Genomic DNA, 20,669 nt, shown 5'->3' on the forward strand with positions numbered 1-20,669 from the left:
TTCCCCCTAGGGTTGAGCTCTACTGCATTTCTAGAAGAAAGTCCCATTCTTACTTTTCTTGGGCTACTAAGTATTGTCTTATTGCAAGATTTCAGGGACAGGCTGTAGATCTCCAAGATTTCAGTGTTCACAGAGTGGTCTGATCTAAGTTAATGTCTATTTTTTAGTTTGCCCCTACCTTGAGCCCTGTAAGTGCTTGACCTTGGTTTGGATTTGTTCAGGAGTGGACTATGGTAAGATCCCACTCGTATGTGGCCAGCTGGAAAATTCTGTAGGTTTAAGAATGTCAGGATTGTAGCCTCCCCTTTGTTCTGAGATTCCTGTGTTGGTTGTTTCTCTAAAAGCTAAGCTACATAATGGCACTGAGACACTGCTTTGAATCTAGAGTCTGAGTCAAACTGCTTCTGCTGCCTTCTGAACTTTCTTCTTTCTCAATATATTGCCCAAGTTCTCCCTACCATGGGAATGCTTCCATTTCTCCTGGGCCTAGAACTGGGTGGTGGGAGGCCAGTTTTTACCTATCCCAATCTTAGTGCTCCTATATGTGCCTGGTGGGCATGCTCCTGCTCTTTCCAGTGTCTACATTTGCAGAAATGGGATGGACAAAGGGCTCACTGCAACTTTTTCAGAATTTTCCCACCAGTATTCAGTCTGATGCATTTTCCTGATCTATTTGGAAGAGTTTATGGATAGGATTTCACCATAATGTTTCCTACCACTCAGCCATCTTAAGTTTCATTCTCCCTTCTACTCACTCCTCCAGACCTTTCCAGAAAAATTCTTAATGTCTTCATTTGAAAGATGAAGTGAAAGAGTGAACAAAAGGTTACTCTGAGTCTTAGTTGAAATAGTGACCAATATTTGAATCTAGTCAGCAGAAATATATGTAACATCTGCTCAGAATCTGAGTTCAAACTAACCAGCAGGCCACTCTGACATGCAATAATTGTCTAGAGATGTTATGATGCTTCAGACTGCATATCTTGGGACTGTTGTGAGTAAAAGAGATCAGCTTTACTAGAATCATGGAAGCTTCTCCCTCTTCTCCTGGACATGTGAGCGTATCCCCTTCAATAAAAGTTATTTTTGTTATTATGCTATGGTTCTTAGTGTTTTGTTTGTCTGTTTTCCTGAGGCAATTGGGGTTAAGTGACTTGCCCAGGGTCACACAGCCAGGAAGTGTTAAGTGTCTGAGATCAAATTTGAACTCAGGTCCTCCTGACTCCAGGGCTGGTGCTCTGTCCACTGTGCCACACCGAGCTGCCCCTGCTATGGCTTTTGTTGGAATCACAATTGGAAACCAGGTTCTCTTTGGGGTATAGTAACTTAGCAGAAAAAGTAATGGACTTACGAATCCTAAGATTTGGCTTCAAATACTACCTTAGATATTTATTTGCTGTGTGACCATGGACATCCTCTCTGCACCTTGGTTTTCTCATCTTTAAAATGGAATGATAATATTTACATCACTGATCTGTTAGAGGGAAAACAGCTTATAAATCTTTAAAGTTCTATATTTAAAGGTAAGCTTTTATTATTAAGTATTAAAGCCTCAATTTCTAAGCATAGTTTGAGCAAACCAACTTTTGTGTACACTTATGTGATTTACTAGGCACTGTTACAGTGTAATGAAAAAAGAGCTAGATTTGGGAGTTGGAAAGAAATGAGTAGGTTCCCAGTCTAGTTCTACCACTCAGAGTTAGAACACTAATACTTAGATGAATACTTACTTCATAGAGTGATATCTAAAAACAACAATTCGTTAGTTTGATAATTCAATCAATATAATTGACTTCCTTTATAATCTCATGTATTTCACTTTTATGCATTTAAAAGCATTGAGAAGAGACTTCACTACACTGCCAAGAGGATCCCATTACACAAAAAAGGTTATTTCCGGTTGTTCTGAGGTTAAGTGACTTGTCACATGGCTAGTTAGTGGCAGAGATGCTGAGTTCAGGGGAAAGCAAGTAGGCCAATTTGGCCAGAATGTATGGTTTATCAAAGGCAATACTATACAATAAGCCAAGGAAAGATGAGATAGAGTCAGTTTGTAAAGAATATAAATTCCAATAAGAGTAATAAGGATCCACTGCAGGTTCCTGAGCATGGAAATTAACATGCTCATATTTGTGATTCTTTTGAAGCTCTGCAAAGGATATATTAAGAGAAGAGAGAGACAGGAGTAAAATTAAGAGTACTGCTATAGATCTAGTTAAAGGTAATGAGGGAAAAAGAAGACTGCTAATGGTAGTTATATGAGGAAGAGAATGTGAGAAATTAGATAAATTATAGAAGTAGAATCAACAAGACTCACCAACTGACTGCAACTTGGGGATAAGAGAGAATAAATACAGAGTTAAAGATGACTTCAAGATTGTGAATCTGAGAGACTGAAAGATTGATGGCACTCTCAAAAGAAATAGGAAACTTTTAAGAAAGGGTAGGAAGATAAGAGTTACATCTGGAATATGCTGACCTTAATGTTTTATTAAAGAAATTCAAGTATGAAGTTTGGGAAAATGCTGGAGCTGGATATGTAGTTTTGGGAGTCACTAGAAAAGATGATAGGGTGAAAAAGATTAACAAAGGGAAAGAGAAAAAGACAACTAATGAAAGATTGTTGGATCATGTCTATAATGAGGGGAAGGAGAAAGAAAAGTGAGTAAAAAAGAGCAGGCAGGAATCTGAGAGAAGATATTTTCATAAAAACGAAAAAGAGGACACTGTAAAAGTGAATGTCAAAAGCTACAGAGAACTCAAGGGACATAAGGACTGAAATGACTTTGACAATAGGGTCTGACAATTTAGGGAGAATTTCAGGAGTGGATGAAAATGGTAAAATGAGAAATTAAATTGATTCTGTGTATTTTTTAATTGATCATATTTATACTGAATTGATTCAGCTGGTCTGTAATGATTTAAGTTTAGAAAAGCAGTTCTGCTAATCACTCTTCTATTCCTGCCTCAAGGAATTCTGTTATCCTTGAGGTGGACAATAGTGAGTTTGGTCCAGTATCAATATACCACCAAGTTACTCTTCAAAGTTGTTTAGTTCGTTATCCAAAGAAATCTGGTCCACAGTCTTTGACATCGAACATTTCTTAAGTCATGGGACAGAAGGAGGAAATTGTTGCTAGCCCCTCATTCCCAATTTCCAATCAATGATATTGTCCTCCATGCCTCAACTCTGAAACAAATCATACCATTCATGATCTCAAGCTGGTGTAATTAATCATAACTTGTTTCCAGCCTAAGAAGTCCTGTTTATTGTTCTGTATTCCCTTCAAAACTTAAAAAAAAAAGGGGGGGGGTATCCTTCTTCTTGGAATCTTTTGGCTAACTACAGCAATCCATTGTATTAGCAGGTTCACTCCCACCTATCTTGCTTCAAAATATATGCCTCAGTGTACCTTTGTTGAATTTCAACCCCAACAAAATGAAAATGGATTGGTATATAAACTACTTATTTAGGGAAATGGAAGAGAGATATATGAAAGTAAATAGAATGAGTAGCAATATCAGAGTAGCTTTTTGGGTTTTTTTTTGGGAGTGAAGTGTGTTAGTAGTTGGGAGGAAAGAATCAAGAGAGTGAAAGTGAAGACAAAAAAAAAAGGACAGGATAATTGATGGAGTGAGATCAGGAGAAATTAGGAGAATATAAAAATCAAAGATACAGGTTAAAATATGTGTTAATCTGGATCAGATTGTGAAAGTAAGATTTAACAAATGATGGCATGTATATAGATAAATCAACCCATCAATTAAACTGGAGCAACCTGGAAAAGGGAAATGCTATTAATAGAAACAAAAAAGATGCGAGGGTATGGGGGTGGGGTGGGGTGGGGAAGAATTCAATTAGAGAAAAATAATCCAAAATCTCAGAATTCCTATATTTGAACACATGATCTTTTACTTAAAAACTTCTAATGAGGAAGAATTCATCTCCAGAGGCAGTCAGTTAAATTTCTGAACTGTCTAAAAAGTTGAAGATCTCAAAATATTAATTTCCACCTAGTTCTGCCCTTTGAAGTCAAGAAAAATTCTAATGTCTTCCATATGATATGATATATCTCTTCAAATTAAAAAACTATCATGTGTACTATATATCCCCAAACTCTCTCCAAGCTAAATATCCCCAGTTCCTTCAATCAATCCTTTTATGGTATGATTTCCAGTTCTCACGCTGATACAAAAGTCTATTACTTTCCCCATGTGGTTGCTGAAAAGCCTATTCTCCTCTTCATGTAGTCAAATTTGTCAAATTCATTTCAAAATTGCACATGATACTAAACTGGAAAAATTAGCTAATACCTCATTCTTCCAACTTAGAATCATGTGCAATCTTGAGAAGTATTCTATTTATGCATCCAAATTATTAAAATGTTTGACCAAATAGGACAAACTATAGATCCTTAGGCACTTCTCCAGAGAGCTCCCTCTATGTTAACAATGTTGTATCACTATTATATCAAAATCACTTTGAGTTTGATCATTCAACTAGTTCAAGTTGCTGACTAAAACAGTCTGCTAAATTGAGTATTTCATTGTCCGAAAACATCATTGTTTCCCATAGGAACATATTTTTCCAGTTTATTCATATTAGCAATATCTAATCTACCCACAATCTCTCTAGAAGCATAAAAAATAAAATCATGACATAATCATTGAACCAGTCAGTACACATTTATTAAGCACTTACTATATGACAGACATTGTATTTAATTCTGGATTCAGAATATAAACACAAAACGATACTTCTTCTTTAAGAAGCCTGTATTTCCAAGGAGGAGACAAGTACAAAAACAACTAAATATGAGATACATGAAGTAGATGAAAGGAAGCTTTAGAAAGAAGCACTAGCAGCAGCTGAGGAAACTGGGAAAAGCCACTAGCAGAAGATGAATCTTAAAGGAAGCCAGGGGAACTAAGAGGCCAACATAAGTTAAGAGCATTTCTAGCATGAAGGAGAGCCAGTACAATGGCATAGTGATGGAAGAGGAAGGTCAGGAATGTAAACAATGAGTAAGTAAGCCAGTGTAGTGGAGAGTAATCTAAGAAGACTGAAAGCATTAAAAGGGACCAGATTGTGAAGATATTTAAATATTAAACAAAGAAAATAATATATTTCATCTGAGAAGCACTGTGAAGCCATTGGAAATTATTAAATAAGGGACTGATCTGAGCAGATCTGTTTTTAGAACATCATCTGACAGCTCTGTGGAGGATAGCCTGGAGTGGGCAAAGATTAGAGACAGGAGAGCAATTAGAAGACCATTATAATAGTCTAGGCCAGAGATGATGAAAATCTGAATAAGATTGTGGTTATGTGAATGGAAAGGAAATATATGCAAGAGATACTGTGAAAAAGACATTTTTAGATGTGGCAACTGATTGGAAATTTAAGTTGGGTGGAAATAACAAATTGAAGATGACAATAAGGTTACAAAAATCTGGGTGACTGAAAAAATTATAGTACCCTTCATAGTAATTAGGAAATTCAAAATAAGGTGAGTTTGGAGATAAAGTAGTGATTTTGGAATCAGAAAATCTAGGTTCAAATCTTGCCTCTGTTATTTACTACAGTAAAATGAAGAGGGCCCCACTACAATCTCTAGTTTCTTTCAAGTCTAAGGATAGTCAACCTATAAATGAGGATTATCCTGATCCCAGCAGTTAGAATTCTCCCCAATAAAAAAAAAACTTACTTGTAATATTTTATATTTACTTGTATGTGTGGCATGTCATTGCCCAATAAATGTGTAAATAATTTCCCCCCAATAAAGTGTAAACTATCTCCAGGCAGCTTTGCACACAATAAGAGGTTCTTGTTTATTGAATGAAAAATGAGCAGAATAACTAATCAATCAATTCAACAAATATTTATTACAAACTTGTTGTATGGTACTAGACATAAGATAAAAAACTGCAGTAAGTTTTACTTTTACACTTACAATGTAAATGATACAATCAACATATCCAAATTAAGAACTGAAGCAGTTTGCAAAAGTATACTTGTTTGATTTCAGCATGGACCTGGACTGGAACCTTTTTTTTTTTTTTTGCTGAGGCAACAGGAGTTAAGTGACTTGCCCAGGATCACACACAGCTAGGAAGTGTTAAGTGTCTGAAACCAGATTTGAACTCAGCTCCTCTTGACATGGTGCTCTATCTATTGTGCCACCTAGCTGCTCCTGGAACCCAATTTTTTTTTTAATTTTTATTTTTTATTTAATGATTACTTTATATTGACAACATTATTCCTTGCACTCGTTTCTTTTCTGATTTTTTTCCCCCTCCCTCCCTCCACCCCCTCCCCTAGATGGCAATGGATATGTTGCAGTATATCCTAGATACAATATATGTTTGCAGAACCGAACAGTTCTCTTGTTGCATAGGGAGAATTGGATTCAGAAGGTATAAATAACCCGGGAAGAAAAACTAAAATGCAGATAGTTCACATTCGTTTCCCAGTTGGAACCCAATTTTAATGTTAAATTGAAAATAGGGAATTGGGGAATTGGGAAGGGAGTCTAATATCAATAAGACTCCACTGCCTCTCTAAAATCCTTTTAGTTATAGCTGTTGAGTGCCAAATTCCCAATGGTTTACAGCATCATCTGTAAAACCCATTTCCTTCAAGATTTGGATTATCAAAAACCTTTAAGTCTTCTGAATATCAGACTTGTAAACATATTCCTTTCATTAAAAGAAAGGCCTATGTCTCCTCATATAATCTTAGAACTAGAAATGCCCATAGAACACAGCTGAAGAAACACATAGAGATTTAAAAGATTTTGGTCATGGTCACACAACTTATTAGTGTAACAGCAGTAATTCTTCACGCTATGTTATGCTGTCTTCTAAAATAATTTAGCTCTAAATGAGCTAAATTAACCTAAGATTAATAAATTTGGTTGCTGGGGTTTTTTTCAAACTCTTAAAGCAATCTTCTCTGTTCATTGTTTTGATTATGTTACTTATCTCTCAAGTTGAGTGTTTCCCATTATGTCTTACAGATCAGAATTGGAAATATAACTTCCACACTTTGTTTTTATCCCTCTCTATTTTAGAATCTTCCCAATAGAAAATCATGCTTTATGTATCCATGCATCAAAATTCCTAAAATATAAAATTCCTAGATTATAAATGTTGTACAATATAATGCACTGTGAAGCTAGCATTCAAGTCAATACTTCCAAATTTTGTACAGCTTAAGCACAATTTTGGTATGGTTTAGGGTAAAAAAGGCTCTAGAATATATGATTTTTGTACCCAAAGAAGCAGAACAACCAACTAAAGATGCCTTCTGAAATCATAAAATGTAGTTTTAAAAAAATTTAGGTAAAAATACCAGTTTTTGAAAGTTGGTGGATTTTTTTAAAGTTAGACTAAAACTATCAACAAGCCCAAATATAGAATATCATTTTTACAAATTTAAAATGTAATAAATTACACATAATTATGAATGTACTTCTATAAGAGAAAGGACTAAGAATCTATTTTTACCAAGTGAATACATTTTCTAAAACTTCAAAGCCCTCCAATAACTACTTGGAAATAGTCAAGACAATGAATTAGGTAAAAAAAAAAATCAAGTAATATGTTCCTTGGCTTCAAGAAACCTAGTGTTTCACCTATTACTGGATGAATTTAGCTTCTAAGAAACTGCAGAAGACATCTACAAAAGAAAAATAATGCATAATTTCTAACATGCCTTTATCTTCCTTTTTCCAAAAAGCTATAGCAAAATGCTAAGTCTGAGAAGTTTGAGAATATTTTGATGCAGCATACAAATAAACCAAATAAAAATCAAGTTGACAAAATATGGACTCTGTTTAGTCTCTTAATTCTTTTTAAGATAAATTATTAAGTGAAAAATGAAAAAAAATCAAGTAATATGTTCCTTGGCTTCAGGCTCATTGAAGTAATATTAAAATAGCATCAGGATCACTACTGAATCACTAGTAACAAAATAAGGGAACAAAATATGAGAATTATAGCCATGAGTTACAGATTTAGATACTGTCTTTCAATAAACAGGCATACAACCAGCAACTGCTCAGGTTTAGTAGGGCAAGCAACTTTCAATTTTAAGATTGATCATTTATAAAATACAAATTATATACAAACTGCTGATTAGAGAAATGTCCAATTCCCCCTCCCAAAAGTAATACAGGGTGAAGCAAGCAGAAATAAGTTACATATATTATGTGAAATACTCAAATTATAAAATAAGAAGGTAAAACAAAAGCACAACATAATTCTTTACCACTGAAATAGCCATCAATATTCTAAATTACAAATGAGTATCATATAACTAAGTTGATGTTTAAACAAACAAAAACACTTTCCTCTAATTTCCATAGACACAACCTAAATTATATTTGTCTTGCTTTGCTCATATTTTCATCAGTGATAGTGCACATCATTTGTCAACTTTAAATGAGTTTGTATCAGATACAGATATTGCATAAAATTAACAAAAGATTTTGGTGTAACTTGTCCAGACATAAGCAAATATAAATAAGTAGACTATTGGACTCATTAATAAATCATGCATACTATTGTTTTCATTTTGAATAAGAAGCAAAATGTTATTCATTCTTTTGCAATCACAAACACCTTACAAAAAATAAAGCATATTTAATTTCTTCAAAGACAGCTATGCAGGGAATTCATGATAAGTCAAAATTAGAGGCCAAGTATTCTCTTTGTTTAAAACCATGAATACATTTTTTAAAAAATCCACTCTAGGAGAATGTTATATTTTAAACAAGGAAAACCTGGTGTTTCACCTATTACTGGATGAATTTAGCTTCTAAGAAACTGAAGAAGACATCTACAAAAGAAAAATAATGCATCATTTCTAACATGCCTTTCCCTTCCTTTTTCCAAAAAGCTATAGCAAAATGCTAAGTCTGAGTAGTTTGAGAATATTTTGATGCAACATACAAATAAACCAAACAAAAATCAAGCTGGCAAAATATGGACTCTGTTTAGGCTCTTAATTCTTTTTAAGATAAATTATTAAGTAAAAAGTAAATGGAACATGAAAGAATTAGTTGTTCCAGAAGTTCAGAACAGTAAAAGTCATCAATCCCAGAATGAACCGAGATCACAGTTATTAAAAATTTAATAGTGACAGGGCCTGAGCTTGTGATTTCCTTACTAAAAGGAGTCCCCCCCCCCCTTTTTTTTTTTAACAGTAGGCCAATACCTTCTCTACAACTTACAACACTGAATGACACATTCAGGGTCATGAATTCACTAATAATGTATCAGAAGTAGCACAGGACTCCAGATCTTTCTGGCTCCCGGCCTGCTTTCTATCCTTTGGGACATGCTTGCTGCCTTTCAAGAATTTTGATAAGAATAATTATAGAAATCATAGAAAAGGAAAAACTCTAGCATTCAGGTGCTAGGTTAAATTCTAGTTCTTTAAGCTAAATGCATCCTAATAGCCTCAAGCACCACTACCTCATTGTAATTAAAGTAACAATACAGTAGCATACTGTATTAGAGTTCCTAGCAACAGCAGTCTGCCACAGATTGTTAATTTAGGATCCCAGAACTTTTATTTTCTAACTTTGTTTCAATATATTTGATTTGTAATTTAATCTTATGAATTTAAAAAATAACATGTTGAGAAGAAGTCCATAGACTTCGCCAGACTGCCAAAGTGGTCCAGGAGATGAAACGTATTAAGAAGTCCGAATCGAAATCAAGGGATCCCAACTGATGGAGAAGAGAGATCTGCAGCTGAACCACATCCCTTCTTGTGAGATTCCCAGTGAAGGGGTAGCTGTGTTGGGGGTGTTTGTGTGTAACAACACAGGTACTCCATTCCACACCGTCCGGCCACAATCAACAACCAGCCATCGCCCCAGATCTAAATCAAAAGTACAAAACTTCCCCCAAAGCTGACACCAACGGCAGCCACTCAACTGGGTGGGGCCTCGAAACAACAAAAAAGGAGACCTCGGGGAGTGGTAGTTAGCAAGCAACTTTCTAAGAGAAGGTAGGAAACCACCAATCCCCGCCCCATCCTACACTTACACACCCAGTCATCCTTCTGTCACTCAGAAGGATGCTGTCGGGTTCCTACTCGCCCCTCGGGACTGCGGGGCTGGGAGGGCAGGCTTACCGCAGCCGCCGCTGACCCTAGAGCGGAGGAATGGAGCCGGCAGTTAGATCGGGGCCCCGTTATCCAAGTCCCCAGTCCGAGAACCCGAGGTCTCCCCTTTCCTCCTTTCCTCCCTCCCAGCAACGCTCGCCCTCTCCCCTGCGATCCTCTCGCTTCCCTCTTCTCCTGCCCATCTCGAAGTGCCCCGTCCCATCCCGTGACCCTCCGCGCGGCAGCGACGCGCCCCCCACCCTCACCCCCAGCCTCCGGCTCACCGGCCCGAGTGGTGTCCGTCAGGTCGTGGTTGGCCGCTCCCCGGGGAAACTCCCTCAGTTTCCGGCCACTCAGGCTCAGTGTCCCCGTTACTGCCGCCTCTTCTAAGGCCCGGTCGAGGGAACGGCTCCACGAGGCTGGACCCGGGCCCGTCCCGGGATTTGGGCCGCAGTTTATCCCGCAGAAACTGCCACTCGACGCTGCTAGCCCCGAGTTCTCAGCAGTGGCAGTAACAGCCACTATCCCCGCGGCCGCCATTTCCCTGCCGACTCCTCTCCGGCCGCAGAGAGGGCGCATGCGTCGAGAGGCTCAAGGCTGGGGGGGGGGGGGGGGGAAGGAAGAGGCAGAAGGCTTAAGCCCCCGCACCGCTAAATCGGCGCCTGCGCCTGCGTGCGAAGCTGAGAAGTAGGGGGGAAGTTTACCATTTCGAGTTCTCTGCTGCTACTTGCGGCTGGAGTTCTGGTTTGTTTGTTTTTGAGAGAGAACTTGGGTATTACTTTGCTAGAATTCACTGCAGGGGTCAAAATGTGACTAAGTGAATATTTCATTGAAATGATTATATGGGGGCGGGAGGGGAAATGTTAAGTCGCACCCTAATTCCACGAATGCATAAATACAAAAAGCTGGGATGGCTAAACTCCTCCGAGGTTTATCCAGTCCTAAGGCATGCAGCTTGTATTGCAATCAACTCCGTAGATGCCACCTGGGTTCCTCCAGGCTTTTAGACCAGGGATACCTAATCGATAAGACTAGTTCAACGTTTAACTAATCTACAATCCTTCTCTAGGTTAGTGGTAATTGTTAGAGTGAAGCACAGGTCTTTAAACAACAAGCAAGATTTTGTGTTTTGGGGATTTTACTCTAAAAGCAAGGCTTGAAAACCAAGTCACCGGTGTTAGTTCTGAGACTTTGTACCATGACATGGGATCACAAAATAAATGCCGTGTGTCGTGGACAATGGACTTTTTTGGAATTAAAAATAGTTTAAAAAGTACTGTTAAAAAGTTGCTGTTCCCTCTTCTTGTGGTAGCAAAGAATTGGAAAATGAGTAGATGCCCATCATTTGGGAAATGGCTGAACAAGTTGTGGTATATAAAAATAAATTGTTCTATATTTAAAAAAATATGAACAAACTGATTTTAGGAAGGCCTGGAAAGATTTACATGAATTGATGCTGAGCGAAACAAGCAGAACCAGGATACATTGTACACAACAGCAAGAATGTGCAATGCTCAACTATGAAAGACTTGATTCTTCTCAACGCTTCAGTAATAAAGCAATCCCAATAGACTTTAGACAGAAAAATACCATCTGCATCCAAAAAAAGAACTAAAGAGATGGAATGTAAATCAGCATATGCTATGTTGTTCACTTCTTTAAAAAGCTCTCCTGTGGTTTTTCCCTTTTGCTCTGATTTTTCTCGCCAAACATGATTCATAAAGTAAAAAGAATAAAGGAATAAAAAAATGAAAGCAACAAAAAAATAACACTCCGCTACTTATGATTTAAATCATGTTAAATATTTCTATTTAGTTCTGAAACTCTTTCCCACCCCACTTCTATCAGAGAATGAAGAATCTACATCTCCACACCTCCTCACCTCAGGACTTTCGTTACAAAAATAATTGGGTACCCTTTTTCTTGACAAATAACTTTTCTTGGAGTTTCCCACTCATGTGCCCCAGAGAGAAACGCCGGGAAGAATGAAACTTTGAAAATTACTGCTTTGGAATAAGTTTCCAAGAAGGTAGGCGGAGCACCTCAGCAGTGACAACTGCTTGAGGATGGAGAAAGCGCAGAGGGATGCTAGATTAAAGCAGCATTGTTTATTATTTGTAGCTTGAAGCATATCTGTAGAGAATTTGGCTGCTTAACGGCATTCTCAGTGGGAGGTGCTGGAAGTTTCAGATTTAAAAAAAAAAAAAAAAAAAAAGGATCGTCCCGCCATCTCTTGGAAAATAGCTGTTCTGGCGCTTGTTCTTCACACTTTTTTTTTTTTTTTTTTTACTCATCAGATTGCTTAAGGATTTAAATCTTAGTAATTTCTCCACTTCTACCACAGATGCCGTATGTCCTTAAGAGGATTTTTTGGTTTTATTAAATGGGACAACACCAACACCGTGAAGTTCAGGTAAGCCTTCTTCTGATCTCTTAGCAGGCCTTTTCAATTTCCCCAACCTTTACCTTGTATGCTTGTCTGTGTTCGTCCTTCTCCACTACTACACCAGTATAATTATTCACAGCTAGGAAGTAGGTGGTTAATACTTGTTAAATTTATTGGTTTTTTAAATCCAAATAAGCTTAGTTTTTGGATTTGGAGTTCTTTAAAACAGGATAGGAGAAAAAGTTTTGGACACTATTAGCATGCAGCAAGCAAAAGCAAAGTGAGTTGAGCCCCAAAATGAAAGAAATTAAAGAGAAATTACCACTTCAGTTTCAGCCATATAGCCCTCATTGCACATTATTTTATAATAGTTTTATTAATTTAGCACCACCCTACTACTATGTGGAATAAATCTCAACTTCAAAATTTTAATAAAAACTAACGTGAGCAACCCATGAGAAACTGATGTGGTGGGACCGCAGTCCCTGTCAAGGTGATGCTAGAGTAAATGGAAGTGTTCTTAGAGCTGGAGCTTCAAGTTGGTCTTTTATGGAATTCTTGGGGAAGGAGACCAAAGAGAACATAAATAAGGCATGTAGTTAGCAATTACTCTTAAGTATGGGGGTATTTAAACCTCCCAAGAAGCTGACCTAGAATGGATACATAAGGGCTCATTTAATCTCATCTTCACTCCTCCAAGATGCTGAAGAAAAAAATAAACAGGTGATGCAAAATCTTTGCTAGATGTACGGCAAGTTCAATTCTGTTTTTACCTTCATATCACCATTGCCTAGCATAGTCAGACATATAAAAGAGGCTAAATAAATGCTAAATTGAATTGCAAATGGCCTCAGTAACATCCACGAAAAAGATGGTGCTCATCTTCTGGGAATGGATAGGATTGAATCAGTAATTGGAGACTCTGGAAAAATAGAAGATCTGGTAACGAAAAGATTTATAAGCAGCTCTTTGAGTCAAGTTGAAAATGGTCATAATTTTTAATGGTTCATTTTTACGAAGGTCTTTCCCAAATTTATTCGTTTACTTATTTTTTTATTAGGTGAGAGAAGAGATTGTTCTCAATAAATGCAGCCACAGTCAAATTGAGACCTGTTGAAGACCTTGGCTTAAAAAGGCCACAATCTCCTTTTCCATCCAGGACCATTTCCATCCTGACATATATCTGGCCACTGGACCCAGGTGGCTCTGGAGGGGAAAGTGAGGCAGGTGACCGTGCACAGCCCTTCCTCACAAATCCAATTCACTTCTATGTCATGGCCCAACAACCACCACCTCAAGTTCTTTTTTAAGTGCTGTTCTGTTGCCTGGAAGAAGAGGGGGAAGAGTAGGACAGTTGGTGCCATGGACTTTTCAATGTTTTTAAATATATAGCAGAACTTAAAACCATCTAAGTTCAGTAAGGACGAAAGTAAGGATAATCAACATTGTTTTTATTCCTCCACGATAGTAATCACTATAGTCATCTTTGTGGTTTAAGTAGATCATATTCCTAATTAATTGATCTTGTTCTCTTTATTAGGATTTCTAATAATCAACCCTGATGTGGATGTAAAAGAACATATTTTAAAGTTATTTTCTTCTAAGCTTATTATACATTTCAGTCAAACACTCTTAATGCATCAATAGCTCAGTGCTGGGACTTTCCCTCCCTAAAAGGTATTACAGCTGCGTAGGGCTAATTCAATCCAGGATATTTTCTATCAACATTTTAATTCAGTTTTAGATTCAAAATGAATAAGAATGCACTTAAGAACATTTGGATTCTTATGGCATTTCAAATTTTGAACTCTATTGTTAACATTTAAATCTGGAGAATTTGAGGAGAGGAAATGAGGGGAAAGGGGATTTCCACAGTGATCTAAATGGGAATTTCCCTTGAGGGAAGATTAAACACAGATGACTTTTTACAAGAGAAAATAGCGCTATTACTTAATGGGCAGAATTGGGACAAGACAAAAGGTAAATAGACTAAAAGCAGTTTTCTATCCTTTTTGCTCATCTCATCCTAAAACTATGAAATTGAAATATAATACCTTTCAAGCCTTTCACACTCTAACTCAAAAAGAAAATTTTTCCTCAGAAAATTTTACATAAAAATATGTTTCATGTTCAACAATTAAAATCTAGATATGGAGAGTAACGAAAAGTACTACATATATGTATATGTATATATACACACACACACATATATATATAAAAATAGAGAGTAGACATAGTATCCAATGAAACCTGACTTCTCTATAATAAGATTAGTTATTGACTTGCCAATATCCAAAGTGGATTCATAAAGACCTCCTGGGAAAATATAACTTTAATGTCTAATTTCGACAACTATTTTTCTTTGATGCACTCCTTTATTCAAATAAAGTTGAAGCTGTGAGTATAAAATGATCTTTCTCAATTCTAAAATGAGTTGATGACGGATTGCAGAGAAAAGAGGCAAGAAATTCAGTTAGGTTGTTTTTACAGTTTTTGTAACAGGTCAGACATGGCGTAATAAAAGATTTGGAAAGAGACAAGTGCATTGACATGACTTAGCAAATGACCATAGAGATTGATTTACAAGAAAGATCAATTTGATTATGAAAATTCCCAAGTCAGTGATTTGGAAGATGCTAATATCTATATAGAATAACAAAGTTAGGAGGGGGAGCTGATGTTAGATGAAACAAACAGGCTTTACTTGAACTGTTCAGAGTTGTCATGTGTATATCCAAACAAAATATAGAATTAGAACTGAAGAATAGTGCTGGAGATTAAATATTCAGGAGTAATAAAAAAAATACAACTACAAAGTCATAAAGGCTTATTCTGGGAGGGTTTAGGGGGAAAAATGGCAGAAAGCTGGGAGACAAAGCTTTAGATGTATTCTCTTAAGTAGATAATTTGAGAAAGAGCAAGTAGAATAAGATGTGAAAAAGGTTAAAGGATTATCAAAAAAAAAAAATGATTGCATGTCCTTGGTTGGCAATATAACTTTAAAAGTCAAGGTTAAGAATAAAATAGATATGCAGAGAAAAATATTTAATTTGATAACATCATTGTTAACTTTCTTGAGGAAAGGTAGGGATAGAAGACAGACTTTTAGGTTTGGGAACATGAGTTATATGTGAATAATTTTGTGACAAATGGGATGGTTTGCTATTTCCTTTCTCAGTGAATTAAGATAAGAGTTTAAATGACATACATACACACACACACACAAATGAAAATGAAAGACAAGTACCTAGGGTTACAGATCTAATATGAGGCAGGATTTGCATTTAAGGTCTTCCTGACTCTAGGCCCAGCCCTTTATCCACTGAGCTACCAACTGCCTCCTAGATCAGGGACAGAATTAATGGTATGAAGACAAAAAATTTGGAATGAAGACAACTTTCATGAATTCACTAATTTAAGAATAAGTAGAATAAAGACATAAGGGGAAAAAATCAAGTTAATAGAAAAAGATGATTTAAAAAATATTTTTAAAGGCCTTGAGATAAAATCTATTTCTCCCTCCTTTTAAAAAAAGGTAGAATGTGGGGGAAAAAATGCATTATCAAATAGGATCCTTGTATTTTGTGTTCTTACATTAACCCTTTACGGTAATTCAAGGGGCGGCTCAGTTTAGAGCGTAAGAGGGAGAAATATTTCCAAAAATTGCTAGTGTTTAAAAAAAAAAAAGTTTAAAAATCAAGTGAGTTTTTCAAGGCAGGGGAAATCTTTTTTTTTTTAATGTAGTAAAAGGGTCAGAGCAAGGTCCTAAAAAACTCATGATGATTAAGGATGATATATATCAGAAAGGACGTTTAGATTTATGGTCAGAGGACTTAACAGTTTTGAATCCTCAATCTGCTACATACTACCTTTGTGCCAAGGCACAACTTCTGAGTTCCAGTTGCATTTCCCTAAAATCACTTAACTAAAGCTCTTAATCTAATCTTGTTTTTGAATAATTAAACAAGTTAAATAGCATCTTTTGGATGTTTGCTATGCTATTTCAATCAAGAGGGTAGTAATTTGAAGATCAAGAGAAGCTTAGTCGATTACTTTGTTGCAGTAAGATAGTTTGTTCTATCAATAAAGATTCCAAATTATATATCCTTTAGTAGTCTCCATGAGTTGCTATGGAACAAGGAGTGTTTCCAGTTTAGGTAGACTTTGATCAGATGCCAGGCACAAATTCATTCCTATTTGGTAAAACCCAGCAACGTTTGTGCTATGCTAACACAGCATCCAGGGTCATCTTCATGTCTCAATGAGATTAAAATAGCACTTTCCACATTTTGTTTTATGATTAGTTTGAAATTTATATGAGACTTTTATAACCACTTATTTTATTTGATTCAAAAGAAAATCCTTTAAGGAAGGTTTTGTTTAAATAAAATCTGGGATTGCTTCATTTATCATTGTACTCTCACAACTCAGTACATGGCAGATTGCCTAAAAAATGTTTTTAATAGATTTTTAAAGGATAAGCTGAAGTTCAGAGACATTAAGTGACTTTGATAAAGTCATGTAAGTCACATAACTTGTCAGGATTCCTAAAATCAGTGATTTTTATCATGTCATCCTGTCTAAAATCGAAGACACCATGTGATCCTCTCCCTAGAGGATTCATTCTAACAATTAATCATACATTACATTTCTTTTGTTCATCATTAGAATGTAAATGCTTTAAAGACTGGTAATAACATCTGTTATCTTATATGTTCTTTGTATTCCCGAGTACCTAAAACATTCAACATTATAAACATTATGACCATTAGATTAAGTGAATTTTCTATAGTTCTCATTTTTCTCCATCCTCCATCACCAATATAAGTTCAGCTGTTTTACAAAGCTTCTGTGTAGAGGAACATGAGGAAGGTAAGCTGAGGCTGCCATAATCAAGGCAAATTAACAAAGATTCTGAAACTTCCTTTTCTAAGTATGGCTCAGAAGCTCAGATTAAGTGATTTGCTTAGCATCACAAAGTGTGAAAGACTAGACACAAAGGGCTGCCATTTATCCAATAAACCAAACCACTTTTAAATTATTAAATATATTTTTTAAAATTACACTAGAAATGCTTTATCAGTCCTAAATAAAAAGGTGGCTTCTTCAGAAGTGAAATTTTTTTGGAGGGCAAAATTTTACTGCAAGATGTCCAGCTTAAAGGTGGGCTTCTAGGTGCACAAGTTGATTTTAATTAATATAATAATATTATTATTAATATAATGTCAAAATATTTTTAAACACTCCTAGGTAAATATTTAAAGCAGCCCTCCTCCTATAATACAATTCCTTTTCACAAAAACCACATCAAAACCACATACTTTGAAAGGTTAAGTTATTTTCAAGCTTTATGACTAGGAATAGACCATGTGAAACCTGCAACATTTTATTTTTAAAAAAAATTAACAGCTTCAGAATAGTTCCAAATGTAATAACTTTTCCAAAAAATACCAAAAAGTACAGTGTAAAGCACCTTCTCATTAAATACAAACTTTCTTTTCATGATGCATTGCATCAATGTTTTGCATCGTTCTTGATGCAAAAAGAATTTTATGTTGCATCCTGGAACATAGAAATTGTATACACTGAAACAGGATGACTAACACCAATTAGCTGCTTAAATTCCAACAGAGGGATTTTTTTTTCCCCTTAACAAAACTGACCATTTTCTAATGTTTGTTAAAAGTCAATACTCAAGAATTTGAACTTAGTTATAGCAAATGCAAATTTGAATTTTTAAAAGGAAAACTTTAGGTTGAATAATGTAATGGGAGCATTAAGACAAAAGCTTGAGAAACCAAAACCAGTCCTATTGCTTGATGTACTTAATGTCAGCATTCAATAAAGGATTTCAAAATAAAACATCACACTCTACATTACTTTTGTAGAATCATTTCCAAGATGAATACAAATAGGAAAATAAAAATAATTTTTATTCTCCATTTAATCTTTTCTACAAAAGATTATGGTAGCAAATGTACTCATGTTTTGGTTATTTCTTTTGTAAAATCATCAATCAAGCTGGAATACCCTCAGTTTAAATCCCATTATTCTTGGATTGATTATAAGCTTTGTATTTCTGAAAATGATTTGAAATGGGTCCCCAGTCTCTATTCGAAGCACAAATGCCAGAAAGCAGTTTTAATTTATTTTTAGATTCCATGACTGACTCCTTATAATTCTTTATCAGTAAAAACCAGGAGGTTATTTTCATTCAGACTTGACTTCTTTGGTATATGCACAAAATGGCATTAACAGCTTTCTATCACTAGCTTCTTAAGAGACCAAGGAAAAAAAATCCAGAAGAGGGGCAAGAGATGGGGGGAGGATTAACTGAGGAGATGGGATGGAGGAAAAATTTTCTTTATATTGGAAAATAAAGTCTTAATGTGATCTAAAATCCCTATCCATTAAAAAAAAATTGGTGTGGCACATCAAAAAAGTCAAGGTTTAGAAATGACAAGACCTGTAGATGAAATGTTCCCTCTGTATTTTGGCATCATACCACTCATGGTACACAACTATTTAGGGATCTCTCAAGCATATTCTCGGCACACAGACCCCTTAAAATCCAAATAAAATTACCATTTCTTTCTGTGTCTTAACATTACTCCATTAAAATGAAGTTGGTCACAAGTATAAAACAAGGTTACAACTCACCCCTTATTTACTATCTCTTTTTTTCTATCTGACAAGTTCAAGTTTACAAAGCTATGTCCTTTTTTAAGGGGTCACTTTCAACATTTTTTACAGTGTGTTTAATGAATGTAAAATTTAACATCCCAGATGGGGGAGCTCAGTACATTACAGATGTTAACTTTACCACTGAGATGTTTAACAAGGTATATTCAATTTATGCCAACTATTTTAAAATGTGATTTAAACACCTGGTTATGGATACAGGTCTCAGGCCTATAGGTCAAACTAGCTGTGAAGCTTCAAGTCCTACCATCTCTCTCTTTGACTGGCCATTAGTTGAATTATTTCCCTTTTCATTTCCTTCATTTGATAAAAACTTAAAAGTGAAATTTTTATAGTATTCTCCCCCAAGGTCACTATAGGCAATTATGCAAACATGCATTTACAACCTTTAAACACACCGAGACTAATGCCTGGAGTTAAATTTCTTGCTAAAATATAGTCACTACAGACTTATTCTAGAAAAGTAAAAAGGTATACTGGGAAATTACCTTCTGTTTTGGACCGACTGCCTAAAAAAAACTTCGAGTAAGGAGAAAATAACAAGTTTCAGGTACACACATGCAAACACACTGAAATTCAGAATTTCTTGATGGATTTTTTGTACCCCTGCTGATGAAATCCATTCCATGTCAAATGCCAATCAGAAAAGAAACAGAATATTATAGACTCATACCTCTTTTAAAAAGAGATTTACAATGGACATGTCTATGCTATCTGAATGGGTAAAGAAAAGATACCAAGTAGCACTATCACAAAAATAATTAACCTGTACAGGTCTGTTTGTATGTATGTTACATGAGGAACCAAAGAAGAATACCTTTATTCTTTTATGCTACCCCTTTATCACCCAATTAAGTCCATGTAGAATTTTCTGTCAGACCAAAAAGGACACCTGTAAGAATAGATCAGGATTTCCTTGGTGTTCTCTCAGGGGATTACTTCATAAATTAAAAAAAAAAAAAAAAAAGGTACTATTCCAAAGTAAAAGTAGTAAGAGTTATTTAGATTTGTCAGTATTGAAACAAAATTCCAAGGAATTTGTGGGACACACTTTCTTCTGTCAACTCAACTTTTCAAACAAGTGGCTGTCACTCAAATGTCCCTTTGACAGAGGATCTATCCCACAGTCACAAAGCGGCTTCCTTTGTTCTGAGTGAGAGCAATTCTTTGTTCCTTCAGGATTCCAAATCGCTCATTTAAAGTCATCCCTGTCTAAAAGAAAGAAAAAAAAAATTAAAACTTGACTTTAAGCCACCAATTAAAATTTGATTCAGGACAAAGCGACTATCATTATGATGAAGAATTTGTAAATACAAATTTATAATAACAAAATTAGTATCTTGCATATATTGCTGTAAATAGTATGTTAATTCTCCAAGTCAGCTACATTTCTCAGTAGACACTTTAAAAATGGTCACATTATCATTTACAACTTTACCCTCTTTGCTATTCCCACTGATAACT

At 35.7% G+C, this 20,669-nt stretch overlaps 2 protein-coding genes across 9 annotated transcripts in view; both read right to left on the reverse strand.

Annotated features, from left to right (window-relative positions):
• The window catches only part of LRCH3 (leucine rich repeats and calponin homology domain containing 3), a 156,609-nt gene extending 145,941 nt beyond the window's left edge, over positions 1 to 10,668 (reverse strand). For all 7 annotated transcript variants that reach the window (XM_051985492.1, XM_051985489.1, XM_051985491.1 and 4 more), the window contains exon 1: positions 10,402 to 10,668. In XM_051985492.1, coding sequence (XP_051841452.1) covers positions 10,402 to 10,657 — 256 coding nt within the window. In that variant the 5' untranslated portion in view covers positions 10,658 to 10,668. The remainder of the gene's footprint in view (positions 1 to 10,401) is intronic.
• A 7,205-nt stretch (positions 10,669 to 17,873) lies between these two features.
• Positions 17,874 to 20,669, reverse strand: part of FYTTD1 (forty-two-three domain containing 1) — a 40,031-nt gene continuing 37,235 nt past the window's right edge. For both annotated transcript variants that reach the window (XM_051985506.1, XM_051985507.1), the window contains exon 9: positions 17,874 to 20,417. In XM_051985506.1, coding sequence (XP_051841466.1) covers positions 20,322 to 20,417 — 96 coding nt within the window. In that variant the 3' untranslated portion in view covers positions 17,874 to 20,321. The remainder of the gene's footprint in view (positions 20,418 to 20,669) is intronic.

This window comes from Antechinus flavipes, chromosome 3 (genome assembly GCF_016432865.1).
Source record: "Antechinus flavipes isolate AdamAnt ecotype Samford, QLD, Australia chromosome 3, AdamAnt_v2, whole genome shotgun sequence".
Classification (NCBI taxonomy): domain Eukaryota; kingdom Metazoa; phylum Chordata; class Mammalia; order Dasyuromorphia; family Dasyuridae; genus Antechinus; species Antechinus flavipes.